Source organism: Lepus europaeus, chromosome 10 (assembly GCF_033115175.1).
Source record: "Lepus europaeus isolate LE1 chromosome 10, mLepTim1.pri, whole genome shotgun sequence".
Taxonomy (NCBI): domain Eukaryota; kingdom Metazoa; phylum Chordata; class Mammalia; order Lagomorpha; family Leporidae; genus Lepus; species Lepus europaeus.
This window is the reverse complement of record NC_084836.1, coordinates 573,394-594,058: the sequence shown is the minus strand read 5'-3', so window position 1 is coordinate 594,058 and position 20,665 is coordinate 573,394. Positions and strand designations below refer to the sequence as shown.

Genomic DNA, 20,665 nt, shown 5'->3' with positions numbered 1-20,665 from the left:
ACCACCCTCATGCTTGTCAGAAGCCGTGGGTGACTGGCAGAGCAGCGGCGGTGTTGCCACGGGTGGAGCCACGGCAGCAGGTGGGGCAGAAGCGAACACCAAGTGGGGCACATCTTTGGTCATGTTGTGCAGCTGTGATATGAACTTGGGGATAATGAAAACACTTTTCCCATTAGGTCTGAGAGGTAGAGAAAAGATTTTAAGACAAGTTTACCTTGGGACGGTGTCAGATCACTTACCTTAGAAAGTCTCCTTTTCTCTGAAGATGAAATGGAAAGCTGAGCGCTGTTGTGAATTTCTCTGTACCTGTATCTGCCTGTCTTAGGTGTGACTGAAGCTAATTTTAATTTTGTTTTTTTCAAGAAATCCTGGCCGCTGCAAGGAGCTCCTTTTACTGTGTTTTTCGAATTTCCTCATTGGGCGACACCTTGAAGTCAGCGTCGTGAGTGCTGAGGAGTCACTCATTGCTGTCCGCGAGCCATTTTCTTGGAAAAAACCTAAAAGCTGCCAGGCTGCAGCACCCACAAAGACCACAGTTGTTGTGACCACACAGAAGAGGTGTGTGAGTGCAGTGAGCATGTGGCCTTCAGTGTGTCGGAGACGAGGCACGCAGTTCCTGCCAGGAGGGCCCCCACCTTTGCTAGGGGAGTTGAACCTCTTTGCATGACTGTTTTGGGGGCATGAGGTGTGTTTCCATGAAAGCTGGGAGGGTGGGCTCCATTCCTGGGGCTCCACAGCAGTGTGAATTCAGAGGAGGTGCCTGCTGTATCCAGGCCCCACTGAGCCCTGCAGTCTCGGGGTGACTCGGAGCAGGGCAGGATTTGCCCGTGGCTCCTGCTGGCCTCCCAGCCTCCCCGGGCAGGGCTGGCTGCAGCACCGTCAGCATCAGCTCAGCGTGGCTCAGGTGCAGTAGCCGGGACTGCTTGTTCTCTTGAAGGCACTTGAGGACGCAGTCCATCAGAGAGGGACCTGTGTTCTGGTGACGTCTGGCTGGGAACCTAAGGCCATCCAGGTCTTAACTGGGTATGATCTTTGCTCCCCACGCCCACGTTTCCTGCCTGCTTGTTGCTTTAAGTCTGCTGCCGTGTGAGGGTGCTTTGTAAGTTTACTTGAAGGTACTGTGGATATTCTTCTCCAACCATAAGAGGTGGGCCTGGGTTCAGGGGCTGCCCTAGAACACAGGCAGTGTGTCACTTTTCTTTTTTCTTTTTTCTTTTTCTTTTTTTTTTTTTTGACAGGCAGAGTTAGAGACAGAAAGCTCTTCCTTTTTCCGTTGGTTCACCCCGCAAGTAGCTACTATGACCGGCACGTTGCAGCCGGTGCACTGCACTGATCCAAAGCCAGGAGCCAGGTGCTTCCTCCTGGTCTCCCATGCGGGTACAGGGCCCAAGCACCTGGGCCATCCTCCACTGCCTTCCCGGGCCACAGCAGAGAGCTGGACTGGAAGAAGAGCAACCAGGACAGAATCCGGCACCCCAACCGGGACTGGAACCTGGGGTGCCGGCGCCACAGGCGGAGGATTAGCCTAGTGAGCTGTGGTGCCGGCTGTCACTTTTCAAATAGTGGGAATTCTCAATCTCACACCACATGCTGTCCCAGTAATAGACTGAAGGCAGGGGTTGTGGCCCTCCATTAAACTTCAGACAGTGAGGCAGTGTGTGCTTGTTTAACGCTGGTGAACGCTGCTGAGCCCCAGCCCTGCCACCAAGGAGCTAAGTAACGTTGGGCGTCTTCACCTCCAAGCCTTCGTCTGTGTGCGAATGGGTGTCCTTGCGTCGCGTTGTTTGAGGCCCAAGGGGGTGAAACATAGAGTACAGTTTCCCAGTGCTGGGTGGCCACTCTCATCAATGACAGCGACCGCTGGTCAAATGCAGGGCAGACTCTAGCCATGGCCTACGAGATAGCAGAGTCCCAGGTAATAGGGTTTTTAATTACGGAGCCTTTGCGAACCCCTGATTCTCATCTAATGCTGCACCAAGTGACTTTCTAGCTAGAATTTGGCTTAACAGGATCTGTGTCCCACATTGTCCCATTCCTGGCTCCAGCTTCCTCCCAGCGCTGATCCTGGGAGGCAGCAGGTTGGGTTCCTGCTGCCACCACAAGCACTTTACTCCCTGGTCAGTGACTTCCCTTTGAATAGGAACATGTCAGTGATTGGCATTGTCTGTGAACCAGGATGTAGGAGGCCCAGATCCTGGTTGGCTTGGGTGTGTCTGGAACACTGAGTGTCTGGGCCTGTCCACGTGTGGTGGTGGACGCTTGCTGCTGGCCACACAGCCTGCACATCCCGCCAGGACCCCCAGCTCAGGCTGAACCAGGGCTTGGCCTGCTCCTTGCCCACACAGGTCACGTTCGCCGAGGAGGCTGCCTTGTGCCTGTGCCTTTCCACAGCGCACAGCTGCGTTTTCCTAACACAGCGCGTCTTTTCAGGACCTTTGCCCTGTGTGTGTGTGCATGTCACACCTATGCTCCCATAAATCACAGGGTGCGGGTGATGACACCCAGGTGCTCTCAGTGGTGTCTATAGGGTGGGCTGCAGTGTGTGTGCTGAGGGGAGGTGACACGTGAAGAGTAAGGAGATTGGAAGTGTGCCCTCTCCTCTTCCAGACCCAGACTGAAGTGAGGAGTTGGTGGGGAGCAGGGGAGGAAACGCCTCCTCCTTTCTTGCTGAGTTGGTGTTTGGGCTGTCAGCCGAGGCTCCTCAGCTTCCCGGGTCTCTCCAGCTTCCTGCTCCCCAGTTTTTCCTTCCTCTCCTCCGTTGCTGCGTTAGACCTGCCCACGCCAGCTTGGCTGTCCTCATCCTGCCCCTGGCAGAACCTCTGACTCCCACCACAGCCCTGCAAAGGGGAGTGCAGCTTGAGGGGGAAGTGAAGTTGCCCAGGGGATTGACAGGCGGGGGAGGCAGGGGCCAGACAGGGCCACTCTCACTGGGTGCTCTTGGCAGTGACGGTGGGAGTGTCCACACGGTGCAGCAGCTGACTCCGTGGCTGAACAGCCGCTTTACTCCACGAGCTCCTGGACTCCAGCCACGCTGCCCGTGCAGCCAGAGCAGCTCTGCCGCCTGCCGCACGGAGCAGAGAAGCCAGCGTGTGCTTGATGAGGGAGGACTCTGGGGCTGAAGGCGGGGCTGCTGCTGACTTAGGCCAGCGGCTCTTGTGCCTCCCTGGGGTGGAGCTGTGGCCCTGAGCAGGAGGGGACATCTGCGTAGAAATGTCTGACACGTGACGCTTGCCTGGGTGATGAATTGGGTTTAGCTTGTGAACTTTTTTTTTTTTTTTTAAGGAACTCAAGACGACAGCTTCCAAGCTTTCTCCCGCAGTACCCAATACCAGACAGACTTAAAAAGTGCGTGGAGCAGAAGATTGACGTGCTGACTTTCCAGCCAATGCTGGCAGAGGTGGGGAGAGGGTCTGGTAGCTGGTGGGGTCTTCACCTCCTCACACTGGAGTTGTTTCCCAGGAAAAATGGGTTGATGCTTTCTCAGACTGATGCCTCGTACAGGCTTGTTCTTGCCTCAGGCAGCTGGGGATTTGAGGGTGAGAGGAGCCATCGCCTGTGGCGGTCCCACTGCCAGGGCCTTGCAGCCTCTTCATCCGAGTCCTGGGTATTGGGTGCCCTCAGCTGCAACCTAGCCTCTCGTCAGACGAAGCACTGCTCTGAGTGGAGGCTCAGCCCCTCAGTGACTTTGCACTCCCAACACAGCTCAGCCACCCGGGGCACATGCAGATGGGCACCTGGGGAGCATGCCCCCTCACCTGATCAGAAGCAGGGCCAGGAACCTCCCCTCCCTGTCTGTATTGTTGAGTCGCTCTCCAGATCCATGGAGGAGTGAGGGCGGTGAGGAGAGAGTAGCCATGTGGGCACTCAAGAGCCCCGGGGGCAAGGCAGAGGCAGAGTGGAGCTAGGGCCAGCAGCCTCTGGGCCTGCAGGAGGGAGGGACAGGGACAACACACTGAAGTGACAAAGGATTTGTAAACATTGAACATCATCCTATGTAGCCTGGGAGGAGCAGAGGTGCCCCTCGAATGCAGAGTCCATGGAGCTGGGCATCTCTGGAAATGTTTATGCTGTTCACACTCTGTGGCTTGCATCCTTTTGCATTTATTGGTGTGGTCTGTTGTGCTCAGTGCTCCTGTGTCCTGGAGGACAGAGTGTTTATGTGTGTTGCCGCCTGTTGGGGTATTTCACTCTGTCCTGGAGGAGAGTGTGTGTTGCCGCCTGTTGGGGTGTTTCACCCTGTGTCCTGGAGGAGAGTGTGTGTTGGGGTATTTCACCCTGTGTCCTGGAGGAGAGTTGTGTTGGGGTGTTTCACCCTGTGTCCTTGAGGAGAGTGTTTTGCCACCTGTTGGGGTGTTCACAGTGTCAGTGAGGCCCCGTATGCTGCTGCTATTGCAGTCCTCTGTGTCCTTGGTTTCTGTCTGCTTGTTCTGCTTCTCAGGAAGGGGACATGAGACCCCAGCTCTGTTTGCCTGTCCCCTTTGTTCTTTCCGTCTTAGCATCTCACACTGAAGCTTTATAGTTTGGTACATGAGCTGGACCCAGTGCCGTTCCGTGTGAAGTGTCTTGGGCCTTACCCAGCACTGCTCTTGGCTGTCAGGTCTGCTTTGTTGGATGTCCACACAGCAGTGCCCTTTGCCGTGATGCACTTGAGAGGAAGGTGCCCAACACCCTCCCTGCCCCGCTGTCAGCACCACCACTGTGGTGTGTTGGCTACAACTGAGGAACCCACTTTAACACTCGGTGATCAGCCGGACTGCGTGGTTTTCACTAGGGCTTTGCTCCTGGCGTAGAGTGACGTGTGCACCGCTGCATTGTCGTGCACGGTCTCGGTGCCCAGAGACCCTCTGTGCCCTGCCCGTTCATCCTCCCCACGCCCCTGCCAGAGCTCTGCCTTGTTCAGGGTGTCCTGTGGGCTCCTGGGCGAGAACCCTCCCAGGGGGTCCTCACCAGCACGCACATTGGGTTGGGTGCTACATGCTGTTTCATCGGATGGGCCACAGTTCATCCATCCGTTGCCTGTGGAAAGGCATCAAGTTCTGGCAGTTACGAGCAAAGCTTTGGTAAACGTTGTGTGTGTGGTTCATTGTGGTAAAATACTTGTGAGCTTACCACCCTTCTGCCATTTTTGAGGGCGTGGTTCCCTGGCACTGAGTGCATAATGCTGTGTGGCCATCACCACTGTGCACCCCCAGAATGCTTCCTCGTGTAAAACAAACTCAGAAAGCAACAGCAAAGATAAATAATGAAGTAAAGAAAAAAGCTGCAACTCTGTCCCCGTTAGACCATAACTCCCCTACCCCCAGTCCCTGGCACCCACACTTCCGCTCTCTGTGGATTGGATAGTGTGGGAACCTCCCCTGAGTCTTCTGTGACTGGCTTATTTCACTTGGCGTAGTGTCCTCAGGGTTCATCTGTGCTGTAGCATGGAGGCTGATACCGCTACGGTGTGTAGACGGCTCGTCCGTTCATCTCTGAAGGACATTGGGTTTTCTCCACGTTTTAGCTGCTAGCAGCCTGAGGTCTGTGAGACCATACCCGAAAATGGAATTGCTGGATCATACTTGATTTTCTGAGGCGCGCACACACTGCTTTCCACTGAGGCTGTGCTGTTTCACATCCCTGCCAGTGGTGCACGGAGTCCAAGTCTTCACGTCCTCACCAGCACTTGTTATTTCCTGGTCTTCTTAGTGAATGTGAACTGGCATCTCATTGTAGTTTTTTTTTTAAAACAGTTTATTTATTTATTTGAAAGAGAGACAGAGCTTCCATCTGCTGATTCACTCCCTAGATGGCTGTAATGGCCAGGGCTGTGCCAGGCCAGAGCCAGGAGCCAGGAGCTTCATCCAGGTCTCCCATGTGGGTGGCAGGGGCCTAAGTACTTGGGCCGTATTCTGCCTTTCCCAGGCCATTAGCAGGGAGCTGGATTGAAAGTAGAGCAGCCGGGACACAAACCAGAGCCCATATGGGATGTTGGCGCCGCAGGCCACGGCTTTACCTGCTCCACCACAATGCCAGCCCCTATGCTTTTTAAAATCTATTCTTTTTTTTTTTTTTTTTTTTGCGGGGAGGGGGAGGATGCTTCCCTATCCCTTCCCTATCTGCTGGTTCACTCTCCAAAAGCCTCCAACAGCTAGGGGCCAGGAGGTGGGGGGTGGGGGAGAACAGGCTGAAGCTGGAAGCTGAGAACTCGGTCCAGGTCTCCCGTGTGTGTGGCAGCATCCCAGTCACTTGAGCCGTCACATGCTGCCCCCAGGTTAGCGGGACTGGAATCGGGAGCATAGGGGGGCGCCACTTGACCACCAGGCCAGATGCCAACCCTGTTCCTCTGTTTTCTTCTAAGAGTTTTCTAGATTTTAAATTTTGGTCTCTCAAATGGGATTATATCAAACACAGAAGCTTCTGTGTAACAAAGGAAACAATTGATAAAATGAAGAGATATCTGATTAAAATGGAAAAAAATTTGCCAGCTACTTATCAAACAAAGGATTAATACCTAGAATATATCAACAACCCCAATTAACTCAACAACATCAACAACAAAACCAACCGATCCAGTTAAGACCCGAATACGCAGTTCTCAAAAGAAGATATACAAATGACCAACAAATATATGACAAAATGCTCAGTATCACTAGCCATCAGGGAAATGTAAATCAAAAACAAAATGAGAGCAATTTCATGATGGCAGAATAGGGAAAAGATGTAGTGTTTTTGATCACAGGAAAATGGTAGAAGAAAAGAAGAGGAAGTGCATTCCCAGGGGAGAGTTGGAGAGATGTTTGCAGTGGAAATTCTACAGAAAGAAGGAGGACACTGTGGAGCAGTGTGGAACGTGTGCACATGCAGCAATGAGTGGGGACACCACACACGACCCCCACAGCTCAGAGCTAGAGGAGACAGCTTTGGAAATTGAAGCGAGAGCAGATTGCAGAAGCCTGTGCCACTGGTGTTGATTGCCCAGGGAAGAGACTTGTGGATCACAATTTTTTTGAGTCTGGCCTGGATCCCCAGCACAGGGCAGGTAACTGCCTATTCCAGCGAAAGAAAAGCATGTTTCTTTCTCCCCATCCACCAACAAGGATGCTCAGCAACTAGGAGGGAGAAGACACCGTTTTGACACTATTAGAGGCTGCAGCAGCTCTTGTGCACATATGTGACCAGGGTATTTTACCAGAGTGAAAAATCTGCGTAACCCACTGACTTTGAGTCCGGCTGGAGGGGTTGACAGTGGTTGTCTTTTGCAACAAAATGGATGCAACTGGAAACCATTATACTTAGTGAAATAAGCCAGTCCCCAAAAGACAAATACTGTTTGTTTTCCCTGATCTGTACTACTTAATAGAATACCAAAAAATGCAATGTAAATGAATAAAATTGACATTTTGAGATTTAAAAAAAAAAAAATTTTGGTCTCTGATCCATTTTGAGTCCATTTTTGTATGTAGTGTAGGTGAGGGCCTCATGGATATCCTGTTTTCTCAGCACTGTTTGTTGAAGAGACTGCTTCTCCATATGTGGTCTTTTTTTTTTTTTTTTTAAGATTTATTTATTTGTTTGAAAAGCAGAGTTAGAGGCAGAGAGAGAGATCTTCCATCTGCTGGTTCACTCCCCAGATGGCCGCAATGGCTGGAGCCACACCAATCCAGAGCCAGGAGCTTCTTCCAGGTCTCCTACATGGGTGCAGGGGCCCAAGGACTTGGTCCACCTTTTACTGCTTTCCCAGGCCATAGCAGAGAGCTAGAGAGGAAGTGGAGCAGCTGGGACTTGAACTGACGTCCATATGGGATGCTGGCACTGCAGACGGTGGCTTTACCTGCTATGCCACAGCCCTGGCCCCTCATGTGTGGTCTAACACCATTGTGAAAATCAGTTGACTGTTTGCATTTGTCTGCATGTCTGCCTTACGCCATAGGACACTGTTTTGATGACTGTAACCTTATAACTTTGGAACTGAAGAAGTAGAGTTCCTTCTGTTCTTTTTTAAAAACTGTTTTAGCTATTCAAGGTCCCTCAAGATTCCATATGAATTCTTGTGTGGGTTTTTCTATTTCTGCAAAAAAAAAGTTACTGGAATTTGAAAAGTGATTGCATCGAATCTGTTGGTCTCTGGGTGGTGTGGACACCTTGTCAGCACTGAGCCCTCTGTTCCGTGGTCATGGAGCTCTTACTTGGATGTCTCTCAGAGCATCGTGTGGCTCCCCGCGCAGGTCTTTGACTCTGCGGTAAATGTGTCCCTGAGAACTTGCATGGTTTTGGTGCTGCGTACATGGAATTGCTCTCGTGCTTTCCTGTTCGGATTGCTCACTGTGAGCGTTTGGAAACGCAGGTGATTTTTGTTTTTTGATGTTGTGTCCTGCTGCTTTGCTGAATTCATGTATCCTAACAGATTTTGTGTTGTGGAGCCTTCAGGGCTTTTTATGTAATAAAATTATGTCGTCTTCAAATACACACAGTTTGGCTTCCCGTTGCCAGCGTGGGTGCCCTTTTCTTCCTGTTTCTCGCCTGACTGCCCTGGGCGGGGCTCCCTGTCCTTGGTTGGATTGAAGAAGTGAAGCGGGCTTCCTCCCCTTCCTGACCTCAGAGGAAGCAGCGTCGGGCTCTCCAGGGAGGAGGATGCCTGTGTGGGCTTTTCCCAGAATTTCTGAATTAGTTTGAGGCAGTTTCCTTCTGTTTCTATTTGGTTGAGTGTTTACCAAAATACCATATCCTGGGCCATGAAACAGATGTTAATAAATGGAAAAGATTCGAACATATAAAATCTATACCAAAGCTACAAGGAAATTATATTAGAAATAATGGCATAAAGATTTCTGGAAAAACCCTACTTATAAGCCTACCAGAGGACCAGCTCTGGCACAGTGGGTTAAACCTGTGATACTGGCATCCTGAATTGAAGTGCTAGTTTGAGTCCGGCTGCTCCACTTCTGATCTGTCTCCCTGCTAATGGCATGGGAAAGCCGAGGATGGCCTAAGTGCTTGGGCCCTGCCACCCATGTGGGAGGGAGACTTCAACGGAGTTCTTGGCTGCTGGCCTTGGCTTGGCCTAGTCTGGGCCATTGTGGCCATTTGGGGAGTGAACCAGCAGATGGAATATTGATAACAATCTCATTCTCTGTGTCACTCTGCCTTTCAAATAAATAAAAATCTTCATAAAACAAAAAGAACCTCCCAGAAATGACAAGTTCAACAAACGTTTTCCTTCCTGGACCTCTAGGAAGTGTGCAGCTCTGGAGCTTGCGAGTCTAAAATGGTTAAAACATTCAGTGGTCCTTTCTCCAGTGAGGTGATCCAAGGCTGACCAGGAGCTCTTGCCCTGCTGGCCACACTGCCATCTGCTGTCCCTGCCCTGCCCCCACAGCCACCTTTTCTTAGGCCTGAATATGGTTCACCTGCTGCTCTGCTCTCACTGACTTGCTAATTAACATGTTGTGTTTTTTCAGCTTTTGAACATGTCAAACTACAAGGAGAAGTTTTCCACTTTGCTGTGGCTTGAGGAGATTCACGCAGAAATAGAACTGAAAGAATATAACATGAGTGGAGTCACCCTGAAGAGGAACGGGGACCTGCTGGTGTTGGAGGTCCCAGGGCTGGCAGAGAGCAGGCCTTCCCTGTATGCAGGTGTGACTGTCACTTGTCCTGTTCCAGCGCACACACCACGCTGGGGGCCATGCGTCTGACTGCTGACACGTTCGTTATTCGTTTTCTTTGCTCCGGGTTAGAATGCCTGTGCCACCTGAGAACTCGGGCGCGTTTCCTGTCAGGTTTACTCTGCCCTTCAGCAGCTGGTCCGTAACGTTCCCTCTGTGCTGTTACTTCCTCAGTGTTCGCTGTTACAGTAGAGCAGCAGAAATCTGCCGTTTTGTCTTGTTTATACCTGGTAATGTGTCTTTTAACTAGGTGACAAACTGATTTTAAAAACTCAAGAGTACAATGGACACGTCATCGAGTACATCGGCTACGTGATTGAGGTGAGGACGCTCTTAATGAGTTCACGGCGGACTGGGCCACTGCGCCTGTCAGGTGAAGGTGTTCCCTTGGGCTTTGGGAAGTGCATGTTTAAATAGGTTTTGTTGTGAAAGAGGAACCTGCGTAAAGGCTATCATTTTCAACTGTGTAAAATACCCCTTTTAAGTTATATGCAAATTGTGATGTTTGAATTTACTTAGATTTGGGCTTTCTTTTTTTTTTTAAAGATTTATTTATTTGAAAGTCAGAGTTACACAGAGAGAGGACAGGCAGAGAGAGGTCTTCCATCTGCTGGTTCACTCTCCAATTGGCTGCAACGGCCAGAGCTGCGCCAATCCGAAGCCAGGAGCCAAGAGCTTCTTCCGGGTCTCCCAGGCAGGTGCAGGGACCCAAGGACTTGGGCCATCCTCCACTGCCTTCCCAGGCCATAGCAGGGAGCTGGATTAGAAGTGAAGCAGCTAGGTCTCAAACCAGTGCCCACAGGGGATGCCGGGGCTCCAGGCCAGGGCGTTAACCCGCTGCGCCACAGCACGGCCCCTAGATTGGGCTTTCTGAAAGAGCTGGCACAGTTCAAGCTCCAGGAGGAAAATCAGCTGGAGAGCACAGAGCAGAGCTGGGGTAAGGGGGCTTTGTGACCCAGCCGTTCCTGGCGCCCCTGGAGGCCAGGCGTGTTGGGTCCACACACTGAGTCTGCATGGGAGGTAAGTGCTTAGCCTGGACGTCACACAGCCCTCACCTGGTGTGGGAAAGTCAGCAGGCAGCCAGCACAGGCGTGTGATGTGGCAGTGAAAACGGCAGTTCAGCTGGCCCTGCCGGGCAGGCGTCGGGGTACAGCAGGTTAGGCTACTGCTTGGACATCTGCATCCCTCGTCAGAGCGCTGCCTCCCATCCAGCTTCCTGCTGGTGCATCTGGTAAGCCACAGACTCGAGTGCGTGGGTCCATGGACGCTCACATAGGAGACCAGAATGGAGCGCTAGGCTCCGGGCTTCGGCGTGGTCTGGTCCTGACTGTTGCTTTAGGAGAGTGCACTGGCAAATGGAAGAGATCCCCTTCTCTCCTCCCTCCCTCCCTCTCTTTCTCTCTTTCTTTGTGTGTCCCTGCCTCTCCCTCCCTCTCTCCTCTGCCTTTCAAATAAATCAATCTTTTAAAAAAATATTTATTTATTTATTTGAAAGTCAGAGTTACACCGAGAGAGAGGGAGAGGTAGAGAAAGGGAGGTCTTCCATCCGCTGGTTCACTCCCCCCCAGTTGGCTGCAGCAGCCAGAGCTGTGCTGATCCAAAGCCAGGAGCTTTTTCCAGGTCTCTCTCTCTCTCTCTCTCTCTCTCTCTTTTTTTTTTTTTTTTTTTTTTTTTTTTACAGGCAGACTGGACAGTGAGAGAGACAGAGAGAAATGTCTTCCTTTGCCGTTGGTTCACCCTCCAATGGCCGCTACCGCCGGCGCACCGCGCTGATCCGAAACCAGGAACCAGGTGCTTCTCCTGGTCTCCCATGCGGGTGCAGGGCCCAAGCACTTGGGCCATCCTCCACTGCACTCCCGGGCCACAGCAGAGAGCTGACCTGGAAGAGGGGCAACCAGGACAGAATCTGATGCCCCGACCGGGACTAGAACCTGGTGTGCCGGCGCCACAAGGCGGAGGATTAGCCTGTTGAGCCACGGCAACAGCCTTTTCCGGGTCTTATGCGGGTGCAGGGGCCCAAGGACTTGGGCCATCTTCTCCTGCTTTCCCAGGCCATAGCAGAGAGCTGGATCGGAAGCGGAGCAGTCAGGTCTTGAACCAGCACCCATATGGGATGCCGGCACTGCAGACCAGGGCGTTAACCTGCTGCACCACAGTGCCGGTCCCATAAATAAATCTTAAAAAAAAAAAAAAATAAGAAAGAAGGTGCCGTGTCCACACTGAAGTATGTGGCTTGACTCCGACTTCCCCTCCTGACGCTGGTTGCCTGCTAATGTAAGTCCTGGAAGGCAGCAGGTGATCACTCGAGTACCTGGGTCTCCACCACCCATGGGAGAGACCTGGAGAGTTCCCAGCTCCCAGCTTTGGCCTGGCCCAGCCTAGGCTGTCGTAGGCATCTGGGGCTTGGGGAGTGAACCAGCAGATAGGGTGTATGTGTGTCTGCCTGCCTCTCAAAAGGGGAAAAAAAATAAGAAAATGAAAAGGACAACACCAAAGCCATTACTTTGAAAGGAAGTAAGAATTACGAAACATCTGATGTTGCCCCATGTTTGAGCTCACGCTGCTGCCCAGCCATGGACTGCAGCGTCGCCCTGGCAGGACCCTCAGGACTGTGGGTAGAGACGGAAGAGCTGCCACGCTCGTCCCTGCAGCGCGATGAGGAAGGTGGCGGCAGCGGTGGGTGGCAGTGGAGGAGGAAATGGAGACTAGCATAGACGGTTACTGTTGCAGGAGCCCTGATGACTTACCTGGGAGGAAGAGGTGACGTCTAAGAGTAAAAGGACAGAATTCTGTACCAAAAAGGGCGTGGGAGGTCTCAGAACGGGCCAGTGTTGTGGTGCAGTAGGTTAGCTGCCACTTGTACCCAGGCGTCCCATGTTGGAGTGCTGCTTCGAGTCCCAGCTAGTTCACTCCTGATCCTGCTCCCTGCTGCTGCACCTGGGAAGCAGCAGATAACTGCCCAAGTCCGGAGTCCCTGCCGTCCACGTGGGAGACTCACATGGAGTTCCTGGCTCTGGCTCCGGCTTCAGCCTGGTCTATCCACTGGCTATGGTGGCCTTTGGGAGGTGAACCAGTGGATGGAAAATACCTCCCTGTCTCTGCTCCCTGCCACTCAAGTCTTTCAGATAAGTAAGTCTTAAAAAGAAGGCATAAAGGGGGCCGGCGCCATGACTCAACAGGCTAATCCTCTGCCTTGCGGCGCCAGCACACCGGGTTCTAGTCCCGGTCGGGGCGCCGGATTCTATCCCGGTTGCCCCTCTTCCAGGCCAGCTCTCTGCTATGGCCCGGGAAGGCAGTGGAGGATGGCCCAAGTCCTTGGGCCCCGCACCCCATGGGAGACCAGGAGAAGCACCTGGCTCCTGGCTTCGGATCAGCGAGATGCGCCGGCTGCAGCGGCCATTGGAGGGTGAACCAACGGCAAAAAGGAAGACCTTTCTCTCTGTCTCTCTCTCTCACTATCCACTCTGCCTGTCAAAAAAAAAAAAAAAAAAAAAAAAAAACATAAAGGAAGCTGCCTCAGAGGCGGTGCCTTCTCCAGAGGAGCTCAGGCCTCCTGTCTCGGCCAGGACACGGCCACCAGCAAGGGTTCCTACAGATGTGAGGGGCCTGTGCCGTGACGGCCACCAGCCAGGGTTCCTACAGATCGTGAGGGGCCCGTGCCGTGAGCAGCTCCCGGGGAAAGCCAGGCCCGGTGAGCACAGCCGCACTGCGCAGGTCCCAGTTCTCAAGGACATGGCTTCCACCAGCCTCAAACAGGAGATGCCACACACAGTGGTGCTGGTGCCTCACTGTTAGCTGCCATGCTCAGGCTGTGCCTGATGCCCCGGGATCTGCTCGAAGTGGTCAGCATCGTCGGTACAAAGGCAAGAGAGACTGAGATGGGGGCCACACCTGTTGGTGGTGAAAACCCAGTTACAAGTTTCCATGTGCGAGAAGAAAGCTCCCCTGCCCTTGCTCTCAGCCATGACATTCCAGCGACAAGACTGGAGCGCCTGGCTGGGCCACGCTCTGTCGTGAGCCCAGCACAGGGGCACTGGGTGCTGCCTGCCTCTGCCGTGAGGCCATGTTTTCCTGTCGTCAAGATTCGTGGGGGAGGGGAGGGCAGCACTGTAGCGCAGCAGGTTAAAGCCCTGGCCTGAAGTGCCAGCATCACATACAGATCTGTTCAAGTCCCGGCTGCTGCTCTTCCAATCCAGCTCCCTCCACTGGCCTGGGAAAGCAGTGGAGGATAGCACAAGTCCTTGGGCCCCTGCACCCATGTAGGAGACCTGGAAGAAGTTCCAGGCTCCTGGCTTCAGATCAGCTCAGCTCCTGCCATTGTGGCCATTTGAGGAATGAACCAATGGATGGAAGACTTCCCTCTGTCTCCACCTCTCTCTGTAACACTGTCTTCCAAATAAATAAACTTTTTCTAAAAAAAGAAAATAATAGAAATCTTAAAAAAAAAAAAAAAAAAAAAAAGTCCCCTGGGAGCCTCTGTCCCCAGACAGATTCTGGCAGCCTGGGTTAAGCCACCACGTGCAATGCCGGCATCCCAGTGGGCACCGGCCTGAGTCCCAGCTGCTTCAGTTCGGATCCAGCTCCCTTCTAATGTGCCTGGGAAAGCAGTGGAAGGTGGTTCAAGTGCTTGGAACCCTGCAGCCGTGCAGGAGACCTGAATCTGGCTCCTGGCTCCTGGCTTTAGCTTGGCCCAGCTGCAGCTGTTGTAGCCAACACCCTCACTCTCACCCCTCTATAACTCTGCTTTTCAAATAAAGTAAATCTTACCCAAAAAAAAAATGGCAGCAGAAGAAAAGGTGTCTGTTTTGCACGAGTGTCGGCGTCCATCCTCTTGTAAGGAACTTGCTCCTGATGGTGACAGTACTGACCCTTGGAGAACCAGCATCCACGTTCCACAAGGCAGCACTGAAGCCTGTGTTTGCGGACTGTCAGCGTGTCAGGCCACTTGAGGAGAAGGCGGCAGTTGCAGACAGGACCTTAGGTAGGAGAGGAAAGCAGATGAAGGCACCGCTCTTGGGGCGGGCAGGTGGTGTAGCAGGTAAGTCGCTGCTTGGGACACCCCTGTGTCCTGTCAGTGCCTGGGTTCAAGACTGGCTGTGCTCCCCGGTGAGCCTTTGTGCAGCTGCGCACCCTGGGAGGCAGCGGGTGATGGGGGCTCAGGTGCTTAACTCCTGCCGCCCGCATGGCAGACACGGATTGAGGTTTTGGCTCCTGGCTTCAGCTTCGCCCAGCCTTGGCTGTTGAGAGCATGTGGAGACTGGAAGGTCGTGAACTCTGTCTTTCAAATAAAATGAAATAATTGCTGTTGCCAGCCAGTTGAGAAAGAGAACCGAAATCACAACTCTGTCCCCTTCCGCCTGAGGTCACCTCCAGGGTTAGCAGCACTGCAGGTGGCTGACAGGGAGCTGTCCCACATTACTCAGGGGTCACATCGTGCCTGGCCAGTGTCCACTGTCAGCTCCATCAATAGTGTGGCGAGGCCATCCCTCTGCCCCCCACAGAGCAGCTGCTCATCCTGGACTCTGGGGTCTGTCAGGCTCGCCAGCTCCATAGCCACCTGTGCTGTTGACTACATGGCATGGGGGTCCCAGGACAGCCAGGTGGCCACCTTGGACTCCAGGTAGACCAGTTGTGCCGAGAGGGGAAGCACTGGGCCCCACATCCTCCGAAGAAACAGACAGGAACTCTGAGGAGAGGCACAGCCAAGCAGCCCGCCGTGGTCCCCGACGCACTCGGCTGCACCCCACGCTGGCTCACTCGGAGTTCACAGTGCAAGCACTTGGCTTCAGATGTTGCACCTTGGTGATGTCCACTGTTCCACAATGTCAGAAGCTCAGGATTACGGACTGCGTGGTCAAGTTGGCCGGGTCTGAGGTCTTGGCCACTGTTGTGCTTGCCTCCTGCAGTTGGCTCTCAGCAGTGGTGTGTGCAGGAGGCCGCAGGAGGTGAGGCTGGCCACTGAAGCTGGAGGCCGCAGTGGTGTGTGCAGGAGGTGAGGCTGGCCACTGAAGCTGGAGGCCGCAGTGGTGTGTGCAGGAGGTGAGGCTGGCCACTGAAGCTGGAGGCCGCAGGAGGTGAGGCTGGCCACTGAAGCTGGAGGCCGCAGGAGGTGAGGCTGGCCACTGAAGCTGGAGGCCGCAGTGGTGTGTGCAGGAGGTGAGGCTGGCCACTGAAGCTGGAGGCCGCAGGAGGTGAGGCTGGCCACTGAAGCTGGAGGCCGCAGGAGGTGAGGCTGGCCACTGAAGCTGGAGGCCGCAGTGGTGTGTGCAGGAGGTGAGGCTGGCCACTGAAGCTGGAGGCCGCAGGAGGTGTGGCTGGCCACTGAAGCTGGAGGCCGCAGTGGTGTGTGCAGGAGGTGTGGCTGGCCACTGAAGCTGGAGGCCGCAGTGGTGTGTGCAGGAGGTGAGGCTGGCCACTGAAGCTGGAGGCCGCAGTGGTGTGTGCAGGAGGTGAGGCTGGCCACTGAAGCTGGAGGCCGCAGGAGGTGTGGCTGGCCACTGAAGCTGGAGGCCGCAGTGGTGTGTGCAGGAGGTGTGGCTGGCCACTGAAGCTGGAGGCCGCAGTGGTGTGTGCAGGAGGTGAGGCTGGCCACTGAAGCTGGAGGCCGCAGTGGTGTGTGCAGGAGGTGAGGCTGGCCACTGAAGCTGGAGGCCGCAGGAGGTGAGGCTGGCCACTGAAGCTGGAGGCCACAGGAGGTGAGGCTGGCCACTGAAGCTGGAGGCCGCAGTGGTGTGTGCAGGAGGTGAGGCTGGCCACTGAAGCTGGAGGCCGCAGTGGTGTGTGCAGGAGGTGAGGCTGGCCACTGAAGCTGGAGGCCGCAGGAGGTGAGGCTGGCCACTGAAGCTGGAGGCCGCAGGAGGTGAGGCTGGCCACTGAAGCTGGAGGCCGCAGTGGTGTGTGCAGGAGGTGAGGCTGGCCACTGAAGCTGGAGGCCGCAGTGGTGTGTGCAGGAGGTGAGGCTGGCCACTGAAGCTGGAGGCCGCAGTGGTGTGTGCAGGAGGTGAGGCTGGCCACTGAAGCTGGAGGCCGCAGTGGTGTGTGCAGGAGGTGTGGCTGGCCACTGAAGCTGGAGGCCGCAGTGGTGTGTGCAGGAGGTGAGGCTGGCCACTGAAGCTGGAGGCCGCAGGAGGTGAGGCTGGCCACTGAAGCTGGAGGCCGCAGGAGGTGAGGCTGGCCACTGAAGCTGGAGGCCGCAGGAGGTGAGGCTGGCCACTGAAGCTGGAGGCCGCAGTGGTGTGTGCAGGAGGTGTGGCTGGCCACTGAAGCTGGAGGCCGCAGTGGTGTGTGCAGGAGGTGTGGCTGGCCACTGAAGCTGGAGGCCGCAGTGGTGTGTGCAGGAGGTGTGGCTGGCCACTGAAGCTGGAGCCCAGGCTTCTCACACAGGGCTGCCACTGTGGGTCTGCAGGTGGGGGTCCTGGGGAGGGAGGGCTCCTGTGCTAGCCGTGCTGGCAGGCCCAGCCATGGCTTCTGTCTGCTGGGAGCACGTGCCTGGGACACACTAGGCAGCACTCTTCCCCATTCGTCTTTTTTTTTTTTTTTGAAGATTTTATTTATTAGAGTAAGAGAGAGAGGCAGAGAAAGATCTTCCTTCTGGTGGTTCACCCCCCAAATGACCACAGAGGCCAGAGCTGTGCCAATCTGAAGCCAGGAGATTCTTCCAGGTCTCCCACGTGGGTGCAGGGGCTCAAGGACTTGGGCCATCTTTCACTGGCTTCCCAGGCCATAGCAGAGAGCTGGATTGGAAGAGGAGCAGCCGGGACTTGAACTGACGCCCATATGGGATGCTGGTGCCACAGGTGGATAGTTAACCTACTGTGCCACAGCGCCAGCCCCAGCCCTGTTTCTCACAGGAACGCTTAGTGTGCTTCAGCATCACCCTGACGTGTCCCTCGGTGTCCCTTGGTGCCTGCTCATCTGTTTTTAACTTCACATGTGTGGTGGTTCAGCTTTCCATAAGGGGTCCTGCCAGTGTGTGATGTCCTTGGGCCCTGAACTGTCAGACTTGGCAATCATTTCCCTGACTGTAGACCCGTTTTCATGTCTCTTATTTTTATTTTTTTTTTATTTTTATTTTTTGACAGGCAGAGTGGACAGTGAGAGAGACAGAGAGAAAGGTCTTCCTTTTTGCCATTGGTTCACCCTCCAATGGCTGCCGTGGCCGGCGCACCGCGCTGATCCAAAGGCAGGAGCCAGGTGCTTCTCCTGGTCTCCCATGGGGTGCAGGGCCCCAAGGCCTTGGGCCATCCTCCACTGCACTCCTGGGCCACAGCAGAGAACTGGCCTGGAAGAGGGGCAACCGGGACAGAATCCGGCGCCCAGACCGGGACTAGAACCTGGTGTGCTGGCGCCGCAGGCGGAAGATTAGCCTAGTGAGCCGCGGCGCCGGCCTCATGTCTCTTAACTTGGAAACAGACACCTCTGCAGAACCGGTTTCCTTGTCGGGGTTGTGGTTGTGTGTCAAGAGCAAAAAGCCCTGCTGGTGAGAGTAAGTTCCTCATCCAGGTCACAGGCTCAAGGTCAGCCTCCTGGCCCTCAGGAAGCCCGCTGCCTGGCGCCTCCTTACCACCCGAGGGCTCTGGGCTTCCTGTGTCAGCTCAGGGTTCTGCTTCCTGTGTTTCCTCCACACGCCCTCATCCTCTCCTTGCTGCCTGCTGGTCTGGAAGAGAATACAGAACCTAGCCTCAAGGGAGGCTTCCCACAGACCGCAGTTCCCTGTGCTACCACTAGGGGTCGTGGCCGACCTTTATGTGGAGGCAGAGCTGCAGCCGCAGACCCCTGCCCTGAGGGCCCCTGGGACAGTCTAGCTGGCGCTGCCGCTGGGAGTGGGGATGTCGCCCCTCCTGTGTGAGAGATTTAATGGCATATGTAGTCCTTTTCAATTGCTTTTGCAGACATTTAAAATTTTGACTTAAATCTGTGAAGTGTGTTTCTCATAGTGTGTTGCTGGATATAGATATAAAATTATTCCAAGAAATCAAGTAGAATGTCTAGAAATCAAATGGTGTGTTTCTCTTTTAGATTCACGAAGAAGATGTAACTCTTAAACTGAATCCAGAATTTGAACAGACATATAACTTTGAACCTATGGACGTGGAGTTTACATATAACAGGTGATTCATGCGCGTTTCTCCATTGCCAGGAGGGAGGGAGTCACCTGGCTCTCTGGAGGGTGTGGAGATGGCGGGCGCCGTGGGGGCGCGGTGGGGGTGCTGGCCCTTTTCTCAGCGGCTCGCTCACTCGCACAGCAGTGCTGTGGCTCGGCTCTCCCTCTCCCTCCCTCATTCCCCAGCCCTTACAGGGGGTTGTGCTCTTCCTTACTTCTGAAAAGGAGTTTGCGTGTCTGCACAGCGTATTCTGTGGTTGTGAACTTTACAAAAGGGCTAACTTACCATCTGTAGTTTGTGGGGTTGCACTTTTCACTGACATTATGTCCGTAGGTTTCTCCGTGTTCTTGAGCTGCATCCCAGGCTGTTGTGTGCGTTGTGCCCTGTCCGGTTTCCTGTGGGTGGGCAGTTTTCCTCCGCCTTGTCTGTGTGTTGCTGTTACTCCGCAGGTGGCGGCAATGGTGCTGCTGTCGGTGCACTCGTGCGTCCTCCAGGAGCCTGGTTTCTGCGGTGGCTGTGTGGCGCTCACATCGCGCACTGTCTTGGTTTACATTTCTCTGATTGCTTGGAAGTTGAGAATCTCCGTGTTTGTTGTATAAAAGTCTGGTCTCCTTGAAGTGCCTTCTTTTGCCCTCTTTGTTGAACAGTCTACCTGATCTTCCTCACGTGCAGGCGATTCTCCTGTGCTCTGTGCCTACCTCTTCCTAGGTTCCTCTCTTGTTGTACAGCTTTGTTTAAAATACATTCTGATTAGGCCGGTGCCGCAGCTCAATAGGCTAATCCTCTGCCTGTAGCGCCGGCACACCAGGTCCTAGTCCCGGTCGGGGCGCCGGATTCTGTCCCGGTGCTCCTCTTCCAGGCCAGCTCTCTGCTATGGCCCAGGAGTGCGGTGGAGGATGGCCCAAGTGCTTGGGCCCTGCACCCCATGGGAGACCAGGAGAGGCACCTGGCTCCTGACTTCGGATCAGCATGGTGCGCCGGCCGCAGCATGCCGGCCATGGCAGCCATTGGAGGGTGAACCAACGGCAAAGGAAGACATTTCTCTCTGTCTCTTTCTCTCTCACTGTCCACTCTGCCTGTCCAAAAAAAAAAAAAAAAATCTGATTAACAAAGGCTGATTGTAATGTCATATTGGTTTTTGCTAGAGTGGTGCTTTCGAGTCTCGTCTCGTGTTGGGGCTGTGGTCAGATTGGGATATGTGGAGGGCAGGTGCGTCATGGATCGAGGTAGTTGGTTCTCTCTAAGGTGTTTGGCCGTGGAAGTGAGGACAAGGTGCAGAGAGCCTGGTAGCTGGAGAGGCCACTGAGGGGACTCCATTGTTGGGGAGCCACCAGCGCCTGTGCAGATGCTGAGAGAAGCACTGAGTGTCGGGCGGGAGGCTGCCCGATGGAGCCGTGTGAGGAGGTGGGTTTGCAGCTGGAGCAGCAGCCTTCACCATCGTGGCGGAGGAGGGGCAGCCGCAGGCTGGTGCATTCGCGGTGACTTCCCCAGAGCGTGCCGCTGTCCAGCCGGGGACACCTGCTCTGGTTCTAATTTGTGTTTCTGCAGGGACTCATGTCCAGCACCTGCAGCACACTCACTTGCCGCTTGTGCGTGCTCTTTGCTGTCGTGTCTGAGGGCCGCCTCCTGGTTCCTGTTCGGTGCCGTCTCCGTCTCACGTCCTCCTGGGGTGGGAGGAGCCAGGGAGCTCCTGTGGTCCCTTCGCAAAGGACAGAATAGTGCTTTTCAGTATGTGGGTTTCTCATACCTTGTGTTAGACTTGTGGTTACTTTGTAAAGTTTTAATCCTCTTCTAAACTAATTTAAACTTGATCTTCAATTGCTTTTTCTAGAACTTACATTTATAAAGGCAGTAGGTTTTTGTGTATTTATGTTGTATCATACAAGCTTCCTAAGCCTGCTCTGTTTACAGGTT

The 20,665-nt window shown here is 54.1% G+C and overlaps 1 protein-coding gene across 1 annotated transcript in view; it reads left to right on the top strand.

Moving 5' to 3' along the window:
* The window catches only part of MOV10L1 (Mov10 like RNA helicase 1), a 75,176-nt gene that overhangs the window by 20,185 nt on the left and 34,326 nt on the right, over positions 1-20,665 (top strand). The window contains exons 9-13 of the mRNA XM_062201902.1: positions 364-558; positions 3,283-3,397; positions 9,441-9,618; positions 9,898-9,968; positions 18,666-18,757. Coding sequence (XP_062057886.1) covers positions 364-558; positions 3,283-3,397; positions 9,441-9,618; positions 9,898-9,968; positions 18,666-18,757 — 651 coding nt within the window. The remainder of the gene's footprint in view (positions 1-363; positions 559-3,282; positions 3,398-9,440; positions 9,619-9,897; positions 9,969-18,665; positions 18,758-20,665) is intronic.